The sequence below is a fragment of the Protopterus annectens genome, chromosome 8.part0, assembly GCF_019279795.1.
Source record: "Protopterus annectens isolate FY-2018-M chromosome 8.part0, PAN1.0, whole genome shotgun sequence".
Classification (NCBI taxonomy): Eukaryota; Metazoa; Chordata; order Ceratodontiformes; family Protopteridae; genus Protopterus; species Protopterus annectens.
In genome coordinates this window covers 12,828,686-12,843,204 of record NC_056741.1, presented here as the reverse complement: position 1 = coordinate 12,843,204, position 14,519 = coordinate 12,828,686, and the positions used below count along the sequence as shown (strand labels likewise).

The window sequence follows — 14,519 nt, the reverse complement described above, 5'->3', positions numbered from 1 at the left end:
TGATGCCCTATTCTTTACTATTGCAACTCCTTTCTTAGCTTCTTTGTTAGACAATCAGTGTTCTTTCCTAGCCTGATCTGACTTTTATATCTTCCACTATTTCCTGCACTTCTTTTTTTTTTTTTGATGACTTCCTGGATTTCTGCATTCCACCACCAGCTTTCCTTATGTACCTTATTTCCATACCTGCTCGGCCACATATCTGTTCTGTAGTCCTCACATGTGCTGTTTTGAGATGCTGACATTCTTCTTCAACTCCACCTATTTCCTTCTCTTCTTGAGGTGCTACAGCCATAAGTAACGCCTAGAACTATTGTCGTTTCTCTCCACTCAACTTCCAGGTCTTCAGCCTAGTCTCTGTTGACCTTAGAGCCTTCCCTGACCACTGCTTGTACCTGATTGTGGCAAATAGTGTTGTGGGCCTACTGTTTCACTGGGAATGACTTTGCAATCACTGATTGTCCCCCATTACTCTTTCCTTGCTAGGCAGAATTATACCCGAGTTGCATGTTGGCTACTCTTATATGTGATTTTGTGACTGTCTCTCCTTCTGAACCATGTGTTGGCTACTATCAAGCCATTTGCCAGACAGACATCTAGAATGGCCTCTCCTTCTTTATTCCTGTCACCCCAGCCATGTGGTCCCAGGCAGTCCTTATATCCTGTTCTGTTTGTCCCCATATGTGCATTCAGGTCACCCATTATCAACACAATTCATGTTATCTTGCTTTATCCGTAGGTCCTGCAGCTGCTTTCATACCTTTTGTCCCTTGTCTAATCAGGATGAAGTAGACGAACATTCGTGGGTTCTGTTCAAGCAGCTTTATTATGTACAAACACATTACAAATGAGGCTTTTTAACTTATAAACAAACTAGCTATCATGCACATAGATGTTAACAATCTGGATGCACCTTCAAAATGTCACTGAAGCTAGAACATGCTTGGCAATGCTTCTTAAAGGTACAACACACATGTTATTCTACATCCTCCCTTTTTGAGAAATGCGTCGGGCATTATTGACGACATTGACTGACATGCAATTAATACAAAAATAATTTTCATTATGCAATTATACAGAACGAGATACATATATACAACTACATCCAGGTTGCTGTGTATTTCACACTAGGTCTTGAAATACAAGCAAATCATGTGACGTAGAAACTGGAATTAGGTTTAACAACTGGGATTGTCTCTGCTAAATGTTCAACCTTAGGAGTCAAGACACATTCATGAACTGGAACAATGTCTGGATTGCTCTGAGATTTAGAGTCTGTATCACAGAATTTGGTTCTGATAAAGGAAGAAGATGTCTGTGATTTCTCCTGTACTCCACACCGTCAGATTTCACAAAATAGGATCTCGGCTCCGTATATATACTTGTTACCTGACCAACCGGGTCAAAACCTTTCGCCGTTTGTATCCTCACTGTCTCTCCTTCTTTCAACGAATAAAGAAATTTGCTCGATTTATCATAGCTGGACTTCTGGAAAGAATGCTTTCTGAATAATTGGGGTTTGATAGCTTTGTTGTTTTTAGCTTTAGGCCTCAACAAACTGGAACTGATAGGCAATGTTTTTCTGGTTTGCCTGGATAGAAGTCTCTGAACAGGCGAGCCAAGTAAATCATCACAGGGTATGTTCTGAGATTGAGTAAGGTCAAAAAGATATCAGTATTATCGCACTTTGACCTTTCAAGTAATTGCTTTGCACTCTGTACTGCACGTTCAGCTAGTCCATTTGACTGTGGATATTCTGGACTACTAGTAACATGTACAAAGTACCACTTTCTTGCAAATTTCTGAAACAACTGACTAGTAAATTGGGTACCATTGTCAGAAATAAGCTTCTGTGGACTTCTTGGACTGAAAAATGATGTTTCAACTTAATAATAACAGTAGTGGAAGTTAGGTTAGGTAGTAGATCGATCTCAAACCAGTTCGAGTAAGAGTCTACCAGTACTAAGTAATGTTGATTGTTCCACTCGAATATGTCAGTGGCTACTGTTGACCAATGTAGTTCAGGGACTTGACTTAGCTGAAGTGGTTCTTTTTGTAAGTGCGGTTTAGTACTATTGTATACTGAACAAGGAAAACGTACTCTATCAATGTCTTTTGCTAGAGAAGTCCAAAAGCCCTGTTTTTGGTAGCTTCAGAACCTGGGTGACCATGATGCAAAATCTGGATATATTCTTGTTGTAAGGAAGCAGGAACAACAATTTTAAGTCCTTTGAAAATAATGCCATCTTCAATCAACATCTCATTCCTGTAAGGAAACTAGGGTTGCACTTCAGGTGATACACTAGATTGCTTTGACGGCCATCCAACATGTATTTATTTATTTTACATTTGTTGACCGGGATAGTCCGACTGGATACATGTCCTTTTTCAGCGGAGGCCTGGGGAGAAAAGCTCCAAGATAATAATACACATTGAACATTTAGTAAATGCTAGTTTCAAGCAGATTACAGTCATAAGCAATACCAGCATTTAGCACACATAGTATTAACTTATTATAAAACACTTTACAAAACATAGCATTATTTTCAAAGTTATATATACATAACATTACATTCAGGTTTAAGACACATTGAGTAGCAGTTATACAATTGACCCTTCCTGAAATGGAGTGGTAGAAAAAAGTTAGAAGTAGTTGAAGGTAAGGCACCTAAGAAATAGAGAGGTCACTAGTTGGGGTTAGTGCAAGGACATAACCAATGAGTTTTGAAGTATTTCTTGAGTTTGTTTTTGAATTGAGTTAGTGAGGGTTCTAGGGTCAAGTCAGCTGGGAGTCTGTTCCATGTTTTTCCAACAGAGTTGGCAAACAGAGAGTCCCCAGCTGAGTAGTTGGATTTGTATGTTTGAACTAGGAGTCTAGTGGATGATCACAGTGGCTGGGTGCTGGGGTAGGGGCTGATAATATTTTTTAGTGCAGGTGTATTTCCTGGTTGGTAAAGGAGTTTATGTGCCACTATTAGTTGGTTGAACTGCAGTAAGCTTGGCAGTTCAAGCCATCCTAGGTGATTTAGGTTGTGACAGTGGTGTGCCCGGTAGGCTGTGCCAGTAGCAAATCTGGCAATGTGGTTATAGCAGGATGATAGTTTATTAAGATCTGTTTTGTTTAAGTTGGAGAATAGAGGTGAGGCTTAGAGAAGAGTTGATAGTAGATGGGAACGGGCAATTGCAGTTCTAGCAAGTGGGGTAAGGAAAGGTTTGATTCTGTAAAGAGAGCCAAGATTTTTATTAATGGTTTTGATAGTTTGATTGATATGCACATCAAACTTCAGGTTGTTATCAACTATGACACCCAGTAGTTTAGTTTGGGCTTCTGAGGAGATGATAGTGCCATTGTTAGCAGTTATGCTGAAAGTTGGCAGAGGGGTCCTGCATGTGGGGGAGAAGAGGAGCAACTTAGTTTTGTTGGGGTTTAGGGTTAGATGTTGATTGGAGAGCCATTTTTCCACTGTATTGAAGGTATTTTGGTTTAATGTGAATAAAGTAGCTTGTGAGGTGTCAGAACAAATCAAGGTGGAGTCATCCGCATATTGAATGCAGGTAGCATCTGGGATGACTGAATGAAGGTCGTTGATAATGATGGAGAAAAAAGCGGTCCTAGTATCGAGCCCTGGGGGACTCCTAATGTGATGGGTAGACAAGATGATAGCGTGTCCTGCCATAGGACTGCCTGTTGCCTGCCCTGCAGGTAGGAGTGAAACCATTGGAGTGCATGGTTGTTTAAGGAGAAGGCCTTCAAGGTATTTATAAGCATTTTGTGATCAACCATGTCAAAAGCCTTGGATAGATCTAGAAAGAGTGCTGAGGACAGTTTGTTATTATTGGGGTTGTGGTTAATGACATTAGAGAAAGAGAGGAGGGCAGAAGTAGTACTGTGGTGTGGCTTAAAGCCATGCTGAAAGTTGGACAACAGCTTGTTCTGTGTGAGGTAGTGCATGAGCTGTATGTGTACACACTTCTCCATAATTTTAGCTAGAGGTGACAGAATAGCTATGGGTCTAAAGTCTGACAGTTCAGTAGAACCGCCTCCTTTATGCAGAGGTATGACATGGGATATTTTCTATATAGTGGGTACAGTAGCTTCAGATATAGCTCTGTTGATCAAGATTGAGATGGGGTATGCTATGGTGTCAGCAGCCTTTTTCAGATAGTCTGCTGGGAGGAGGTCATCAGCCAGGGTGGTGGGTCTTAGTTTCTTACGTAGGGCATGAATAAGTTGAGTAGAAACAGGTTGGAAGGTAAAGTATGTTAAAAATATTATGTTATGTTAGTAAGTATGGGAAAGATAATATGAACTATCTTTTTTCTATGTATGCAAAAAAAAAGATATACGGAGTTTCTAATTGAAGTTGTAAATATGTAACATGCTCTGCATGGAATTATTAAGCTTTGATGATAGATGACCAAGACCAAGTAAATAGTCTTATTAGTGTGTACATGTAAAAATTCTACTTGGTTAAATCTGTAGTCTGTAAAAAAGACTGGATAGTCTCTGTGAAGAAGCTGTTGAAGTTATTAGCAATGTCTACTGGAGATTTTTGTTAGGAAGGGGGGGGTGGAGTGGTGGTTTGGCCTGGGTGGAATAGTTTGTTTATTCCTGCCCAGAACTTTTGAGGTTTGTTTTGGTGTTGTTGCAGTAGATGGTAGTAGTGGTTCTTTTTGCCTAAGGTTATGGATTTTTGGTGTCATTCCTTAGCTGTTTGAATCTTAGTTGATCAAGTGGGACTTTTGTTTTTCGGTAGGTGGCCCATGCTTTGTTTCTGAGTGAAATTTTGGTTTTGGTATCTTTAGAAAGCCATGAAGCAATATTGACTTTGGTTCTAATAGAATGGCTGGGAGCATGGGAGTTAAGAATAACAAGGAATTTGATGTTAAAGTATGCTGCTGCTTCATCTAGGGGGAGACTTTTTAGTACTGACCAGTTGCATGCCTTAAGTTCATTTTAAAACTTGGTGAGAATAACATTCTTGTTGTTTCTTAATGTTCTATAGGTGGGTTAGTAGGAGCAGTCTTCTTTGAGCTTGATTACATAGGTGAGACAGTGGTCACTTAGGTCATCAGGCAAAATGCCTCATTTATAGGATTGAAGATAGGTATTGACGTGTATCCAGTCTAGGGTACTTTCCTTGTTATTGGATTTCCTGTCCTGGTGGGGGAGGTTATGATTTGAGTAAATCCATAGTGGTTTATGTGTGTTGATATAGTGACTGAGCTGTTGCAAAACTGGATCAGTCTTCGTATGCTCTCTTAGCTTATCAAGTCCTGTGGTTGAAAATGTATATACTTCCATAACATCAAAGTCACAATTTTCTGTGTCAAGCTGTCCTGTTGTATTTCTGGGCAATCTGGATAAGGTATCAGCCAAATAAAGAAGTTGGCTTTTTGTATAGACCATTTTGAAGTTGTACTTTTGCAATTTAAGCATCATTCTTTGTAATCTCACTGGAGCTGAATGCATAGGTTTCTTTAAAATAGTAACTGGAGGTTGATGATCAGTTTCAATCTGAATTTCTCGACCATAGATATAATCATGAAACTTGGACATGCAAACACTATTGCCAAAAGTTCTTTCTTGATCTGAGCACATTGCATTTCAGTTTGGGTAAGTGTTCTAGATGCATAGGCTACTGGTCTACCTGCTTGAAGAATAACTGCACCTAAACCAAATTTTGAAGCATTGCAAGAAAGAGTTACTTGTTTATTGACATCATAGTATCTTAATGTAGGTGGGGTAGGAATTTTTTAATTAAGGTCTTCAAATGCTTTCTGTTGTTCTAACCATGACCATGTAAAATTTTTACGTGTGAGCTTCCTCAAAGCTGCTGTTAACTCACTGAAGTCTGGTATAAACTTACCAAATAGTTGACCATACCAAGAAAATGTTGCTGAGCTTGCATATTATCTGGCGTTGGCATTTCAAGAATGGCTGCCTGCTTGGATGGGTCTGGTCTCAAGCCATTTCTTGTAAATAAATGACCTACATATGTCACTTCTGGTAGTCTGAATTTGCACTAAAGAGGACTGAGCTTTTAAGTTCACTTCACATGCTCTGTCTAGAACTCTTTTAAGATTTCTGTCATGCTCTGCTTCACAATTGTGTCCGACCAGTAAATCAACTACTATTATGTTACAAGGATAACCTGAAAAAAATGCTCCATTGCACGCTGAAAGACTTCACTTGCAGAATTTATTCCAAATGGCATCCTGAGGAATCTATATCTTCCAAATGCGGTACTGAATATAGTCAATAATGAAGATTTGTGATCAAGCATCACTTGCCAAAATGAACTCTACATCTAAGACAGAAAAAACAGTGACATTTGGTATTAGAACTGTGACCTCCTCAACTGTATGCATAGGATGATGAGGTCTCTTTAATGCTCCATTCAAATCTCTTGGGTCAATGCACATTCTGATTTTATCTGAGCCTTTTATGTGAGCTGCTACCATGGACGGCACCCGTTTGGTGGGTTCTGTAACTGGACAAATGCTGCACCATTTTATCCAGCTGAGCTTTGACTTTATGCTGCATAGCTATTGGAACTCTTCTTGCTGGTCTGACCACTGGACTGATTTCTGGGTCTAATTTTGTAGAATACACAGCTGAAAGTTTTCCCAACTTGTCATCGAAAACATCAGCATACTCTGAAAAAATAGTGCTAGTAAAGCTGGAACTGGGGCTTGTGTTTATTTGATGAACTTCTTTGGTAAAAGAAAACTGATTCATTCTCAAACTGTCTCTGAGATCCAATAATGACTGCACAGGTCTTTCGACTACAAAGACTAGTAAGCTGTAACAGTTCTTGGCCACATAACATGAAAGCACTTTTGAGCCTTCTGTTTGAATTTCTTCACCTCCATAACCAAGTTTCACACAACTGGTCACATTTAATTGTTCAGCACTTACTTTAGCAAAAGTATCTGTAGACATAACATTACACTTTGAACCAGTGTCTACTTTGAGGTCTGTGGATTTACCATTGATCTGGACAGTAGAAAATACTTAATTTATTGCCAATAAATCTACAGCATCAATCTTTTTCACCAATTACTGACACACCATCTACAGTGAAAGTAGACTATTGCAGTTCTATTTGATCAATTTGCTTTTTTGAATGACCTTTCTTTATAACATAGGGTTGCCACCTGTTTTTTTCCAGATTATCCGGAAATCAAATCGATTCTTTGGTAGCCCAGAAAACACTGTACAAACTCTGGAATTCTGTTTCAAAAAAGAAAACAGACTATATGAGTTTGTTAAATAGACTGATTTACTATGCTTTTTCACAGAAAAGCAGAGTAAATCGGCTGAAAGCAGGCATCAGGAACGGGAAAAGAGGGCATTCCCATCTGCTGATGTCACAAAATGGGTGAAATGTGGGAGGAAGAGAGGACGGGAATGGGTGGGGTTAGGGGTGATGTGAGGGATGTGGTCTTACTCCGGTTTTAGCCACAGTGAAAGGTGGCAACCTTATTACAACAGTGTGAGGCTTACGTGATTTATAAAATCTTTGAAAATGGTTCCATTTCATACACTTGTGGCATTGCTAACTAAATGCTAAGAACTTTTCTCTTTTAGACTTATGGTTGGCACCACAATTGCAACAGTTAACAATAAAGCTTGACTTGCTGATTCACCCTTGTAGTGCACTGAGCATGCTCCTGTAACTGAACTAGTCTTGGAACTTGCTGGAAGATTGTGGGTTTTCCTTGCCACACACACACAGGGGCTACAGCTGCCATGTGCTTAGGCTTGCTTTTGCTAGTCACATGTTGCATGCTGTCTACATTTGCCCTGGAGCCTGCTGAAACCATCACTTGCAAGCATATGCGTGTGCCTTTCTGTAACTTCATGGATTTGACAAATATCAGTAGCTTTCCTCAGCATTAAATCACTGTCACAGAGCAAAATATTTCTTACAGCAGCACTATTAATGCCACACACAAGCCTCTCCTTTATTAACTCATTCTTTAAATCACTAAACTTACACATTTTAGCTTTGTTTCTCAGGTCAGTAATATAAGCTGCAAAAGTTTCTCCTTACTTTTTATGTCTTGTTAAAACAAATGCCTCTCTAATGTAATGTTAGTCTAGGGGGTTACACACCTCTCTAAATTTGTGCTTCAAACACTCTGGGTCTTCCTTTGATTCACCCTGTACAACAATTTGACAATTTTCCCCTTCACCTTCATACACTGCTGGTGCATATACAAATGAACGCTCCCTTTCAATGGCCTCTGACCATGCTAGGTTTAGCAAAATTAATGCCTCAGTGCATGTATCTTTATCAGGATAAACTGCTTGTATAAATATAATGTACTCTTGCTCAAATATTCTCCAAATCTCTGCAATATTCTGATCAAATACAAGTGGTCATGATTTTCAAATGTCTGCCATATTAACACAGCTCAGTGAACACTTTTGCAAGTATGCACAAACACACACACACACATATACATGTGCCAGAAATTTATGTCAGTACTTGTAACTATGCCCAATAGCACAACAAGCCTCTGTATAACTGAACTTTGTGAAATAAGTTTCCTGGGCACTGTAATACTCTTGAAATCACTGTATTGCAATAGTCACTTCTCATCTTTATAAGAAACATTTCAAATAACTGCACTGTGTGAATAAACTGGGCAGAAGAAGCTGAGAGCAAGAAACATTTTGAAGTAACTGCACTTTGCAAATAAACAGTACATAGCACACTGAAATTTCCCCAGAAGGGCTGTACTTTGCTAAATATCTCTGTACAGTGCAAGAAATACTCTGTAATGGTGGCACTCTGTGAATAAACACACCTGTGCACAAGAAATGTTTAAAAAATGGCTGTATTTGACTCCACTTTACAAAATATTTGTACTTTGCACACAACAAACTCTCCAGAATAAATGCACAGTAATAAACATTCACTGCAAGCACTTTTACACACTTTGAGATACTTCAAATAACTCTAGTTATTAATTATTCAGAGCTTCGATCAATGCAAAATAGTAGTTTATGCCAAAACACAGTAATTTACCAAAAACATGCAGTTTCCTTGCTTTATTTGTGCTTAATGTGCTCTTTTTGCCCTTTCTTATAATTGTTTTGTTCATATAATCTCTTTTCATGCCCATTATACTTTCATGTGCCCATTTTAACTCTAAACATGCTCATTTTACTTTGAACATGCCCGTTTTTCAATTCTGAGGTAATTCTGAACCCCTTATCTGCTTTTCTGATACTCATTTTATCAAATATCTTAATTTGAAACATTTCATTTGATTAATGAGCCTTTATGCTTCTCATTTGCTTAATAAACTTTTCTGTGCTATTTGTTTGCTTAATAATGCAGTTTGTGCCCTTGTAATGCTTTGTTTTATCTTTTTTAATAAATTGTTTGTGCAAGTTTTCATTACCTTTAGCTCATTTCTTTTCCTTTTTTGCTCTTGTTTCACTTAGTTTGCCTTCACTGTTAACTCTGCACCATGATCTCTGAATAGCAGTATTTGGAATCCCGGTTCTGACACAATGTTGCGTGTCTAAGGAGGAAGTAGACGAACATTTGTGGGTTCTGTTCACACAGCTTTATTATGTACAAGCATATCATAAATGAGGCTAAGTAACTTTAACTTGTAAACAACCTAGCTATCACACATGTAGATGTTCACAGTCTGGCTGTGCTCTCAAAATGGTACTAAAGCTAGTACGTGCTTGCTATTTATATGTACGTACAGACCTTGGAAATGTTTCTTAAAGGTACAACACACCTGTTATTTTAAAACTCTCAACCTTTCAGTGAAAGAAATCTGGACTAAGCCTGACAAAATGGGGGGCCAAAGGGCCAAAAATAGGGGCAGATTTTAAATATTGCTCTTATAAACTTAGAAAGTTTCTAGAGTAACAGGGTTTGTGTTAATTTGTGTTGTCTGAAGGATTTGAAGACTGAAACTCAAGTGTACATAATTATTTATTGACTTCAGTCTTCAGATCATCCCAGTGATTTGCCAGAAAACCACAAATTTTGTGAGGAAAAGAGTGAAAATATGAGGCAAAAATAAATGTGGACAGTTGAGAGGAATTACTGCTCTCTGAATGCACTGTTTTCCTCACTGTCACAACCCTGCCTTGGGGGTATAGGCTGAAATTATGAATACTCCCCTATCATTACACTGGAGTCTGATTTCCATGATTCTGTCACTAATTCTGATGACATCCCTCACTGCCATCTGCAGCCTCTCTCTCACCACAATTCCCACACCATTTCTAGCCTGTCCTCCTCCTGAGTAGTAGACTCTGGAATCCAAGCCAAGCGGTTTTGCTGTACTGCCCTTCCATCTTCTCTCTTGGATACATAGGATGTCCAGCCTCCTCCTTACCATCATGTCATCCACTTCCAAGCTCCGTCTTGTCAGTGAACCTACATTCTCTAGGTTTTGGAGACTAATTAAAACCAGCTTATTATAGATACTATATATATAATATAAATGTCAAATATGCATTTCTCTAAAATCAAGTGACTTAAATTCATAGGTTGTAACTACCCATGCAGTCTGGGATACAATTAAGGAGCCTGATTCAAATTCCCCATTGCCTCAGAACACTGTCTGGTTAAGTGATTTGCTCAAGGTCACACAGTAAACAAACAAAGGTTGAAGGAAACGAACCCTGTACCACAGGAAGTATCTCATTAACAGCTGAACAGCCAGAGTTTTATTCATGGCTAAATAAATAGCTGCACATATCATATGTTACACCTAGTATAGTAACAGAATAGTAATAGAATAGTGTTTACTGAATTAGTGTATGAAATTTAATAACATAGTTCTTTAATGATATTGTTTTTAGTGAGGAGAATGTCACAGATATATATATGGGATTCCTATCACGTAGTCGAACTTTTACAAGTTCGAACCTCATATGGTCGAGACCATAAGTTTGAATTTGTAAAAGTTTGAGCGTTTCAATGTAAATCTCCATAAGCGGAAGTTACCATTTTGTTGAATGGGGTGTGATCTCAGAATTGGTATATTTAAGTAGAAGGAGGTGTGGGGGTGCAGAGGGGTTTGCCCCCTGCTTAAAACAGTTTATTTTGTTTTCATTGTTTTTGTTTTTTGTTTTTTTATCCATAGTCGAAGTTATGTAACTTCGAACATAAAGGTTCGAACATTACGTGTTTGAAGTTATAAGACTTTGACTATGTGATATAGACCCATATATATAAGGTGTTAAAGTGCTGTGCAATGTCTTTAAGGGATTTAGTAATGGGATTGTATGTCATGTAGCCCTGCATTATAAGTCATTCTGACATACCTGTCAACTGTCCAGATATTTGTGTCATACTTTAATCTAGTCCTCATAAAATGTGTAGTTTTCAAGTAATTTGAGTATTGGAATCAGTAAATAATGACGGATATTGGAGTTTCAAACTTCATATCCTTGAGAAAAATACATGTTAATACAAAACCTGCTATTCTAGCAACTTTCTCGCTGATAATGGGTCTTTGTCCCTCCCACCACTCTTTTTGGTTTTGTCCAGAATTATTGCACTAAGAGGTTGAGAGGTAACATAAAAGACCTTCATGCCTTTTTTCAGGCTTTTCCCTCTCATCCAGGACTGAGATTTCTCTTTTTCTGCCATTTCTATATAGATTCAGTCTGTTAGTCTACTCTCTGACATATCAGAGGTGAGGCGAGTCTTTATCACTAAGTGAAAAAAAAAAATTGGAAAGATTACCTGGAGAAACTGTGTGAGGTTTAGGTAAACAAATGATTGATTCACAACTGCTTAAGCATAGACAGGAAGCTTTGCAAGCAAAAGGGGAAGGAATGAATTGAGTAGATGAGGTGGAGGACATTGCTAGGAATACTTGCACAAGTGTGGCCTAACAAAAAGGTGTGCATTATGAAATAAAGGTTATGATTAAAGTCGGTGTAAAAAAAAAAAAAAAGACTGCATATGTATCAGCTAGTGATGTACCTGTTGTAATATGCGCAGAGCCAATCACTGTAAGACTGTAAGCCATTTATCGCACTGTGTCCTGAGCAAGATATTGTAACTACTTTAGAAAAATCAGAGGCAATTCAGGGACGGGGTGGTATCTTGATAAAGCTGTGTGGAAAATATCATTGCACATATAGACAACAAATTCTGTAAATGTCAGTACAATCTTTTCAGCTACCTTTCTGATGGTTGATTTGCGCAGGTATGTTGTCCATCTTCTGCTCCAGAAATAATAAGTTGCCTGTGGGTTCATCTCTTGGGCAGATCTCAGCAGAACAAGCTTTACATTACCTTTTAGGTACTCTGAAACCAGCACAACCCTGATTTCCTTACAGATGACATGAATACTGCTGCCATCCCTTTCTCTCTGTGTGGGTAATGGAACAGCCCCACATGGCATTGCTACAGTAAGAATTTTACTGTGGCTGTCATCATGAAGTAGTACACATTCTGTTGGGCAGAAGTAAAGGTCCGTGCAGTCATTTTTCTTAGTAAAGAAATACAATGTTATGAGATGGTAAATTTCCTCATGTGAAACTTTGTACTGCAGATACCATAAACCAAGTGTAGAGGTTTCTGGCTATATAATATTTTTCTGTGCTCTGAAAGGTGGTATTATGGGTTAGAAAAATGTGTCTCAACTCCACGTTTTGTGACTTTTGTCTGTTTTTTTCCAGACACAAAAATGGCATCTTTCCACAATAGCACAGCATCTGGTCAGAACAGACAGATAAAATGGCCGCAGAAGACCAGCACAGAAGGTGACCACAATGCTCTAATACAAGGACAAACTGATAAACTCAAGGCTACTGAAGGTTCATGGACATTGCACACTGTTGTACCAGGTGATCCAACTTCTCGTACCACATACAAAACACCTGTGCCAACATCAGGTGTGCTACGGGATCTGAGGCAAGGCATGAAAACTTTGGAAGGTAAGGCATGACTGACCGATTTTAACAACTACAAAGTATAATTAATTCATATGTTATTAGAATCTGAGTCTGGTCAGAGATACTACTTAATTTCTATCACATTAACAGTAGTTATAGTGAAAATGTAGAAACCATGTTCTTTTGAGTTCATATTATCGTGCTTTGTAAGACAAGACTCTAACATATTTATCTGATAGTGGAGCTTTTCTTTTCAACCCTCCACTAAAAATGGGCATGTGCTTATTCAGACTATCCTCACAAACAAAAGAAATAATTGAATGAATGAATGAACAAATAAATGTTAAAATAGTTGTATCTTTTACTCAGTTTCATCCAAATGCTGTGCTTTCATTAGCACCTTTTAACAATGCACCACTAACTTCATGAGTTCAGTGAACTAATCTGTTGCATTCACAAGAACAATCAGTCTCCAACCTTGTATGTAACAGTGTGGAACTCACTAGTACTTGATACAAGAAATCATCCACACATATATCACTGTTCAAAGCAACACTGTTCTTGTTTTTTTTTTAATATTTTTCCTTTACAGAAGCTAATTGCACCCTCACAATCTTTGGCTAACATTTGCATTAAACCCTAAACAGTAGTGCGGTATAATAGGTTCATAGGTAGGTACTAGGCTATGTGCCTGAAGGCAGTTATAAGCCTAGCCAGAATGTGTTGGGTTTCACCACCCCCTTAGATTAGTTGCCTGTGCCTCTGTCCAGCAGAGCCACTGAAGTGATCCCCAGGGTAAACTTTTTGTTTCCCATCCACTCATCAAGGTTTCTTTTGAAGAGTGTTAGCGAGGAGCTCTGTCTAATGTAGATTGGAATCTTGTTCCAAAGCATGGGAAGTCTCTGGTACAGGAATCTATCTCTCCAGCATGTCCAATTTATTGTTGTGGTGAGGTTTAGATCCCTAGAGCGTGTGGCTTGAGGGGATAAGGTTTTCTTTAGGTGGAGCATGTCCATCAATTCTGGGTTGGACATGGCCTTGTATGTCAGGCAGAGATCACCTCTGAGTAGGCAGTATGCAACCGAGTATAGCTGGCGTTTCTTCAGTCGAGCTGAACAGTGCATCTGTTTGAGGCCAGTGATCCTCTTGGTGAGGAACTTCTGTGGTCTTTCCAGCTGTTGCAGGTATCTTGTAAGGTATATCCCAAATGGGGAGTTGTACTTTATGATGGGTCTGATGAGTGATGAGTAGAGGGGCACAGTGACCTCTTTTGATCTGGATGTGAACCCTTTTGTGATTAGGTGGGCCACGTAGAAGGATTTTCTAACCACTTTGGCAATGTGATTATCAAAGGTGAGATTACTATCTACTTGGGTCCCCAGATCCCTTATTACGTCTTCCGTATTTAGGGGACTACCACCTATGTGGTAGTTTGTGGGTACTTTGATTTTTCCAAAGGGGATGACAATGCACTTTTTGGCATTGAGCTTGAGACCATGGCTTTGATACCAGGCATCTGTCTCAGTGAGGCCTTTTTGTAGGATGTCCACATCGTTAGAAGTTTCGATTATGGCTCCTAGTTTGCAGTCATCTGCAAATTTAGTTAGCCAAAGATCTTCTG

The 14,519-nt window shown here is 38.8% G+C and overlaps 1 protein-coding gene across 1 annotated transcript in view; it reads left to right on the top strand.

Annotated features, from left to right (window-relative positions):
• LOC122807961 (von Willebrand factor A domain-containing protein 1-like) overlaps positions 1–14,519 on the top strand; it is a 425,895-nt gene that overhangs the window by 366,804 nt on the left and 44,572 nt on the right. Inside the window, exon 4 of the mRNA XM_044078993.1 lies at positions 12,683–12,940. Within this exon, the coding sequence (XP_043934928.1) occupies positions 12,683–12,940 (258 nt within the window). The remainder of the gene's footprint in view (positions 1–12,682; positions 12,941–14,519) is intronic.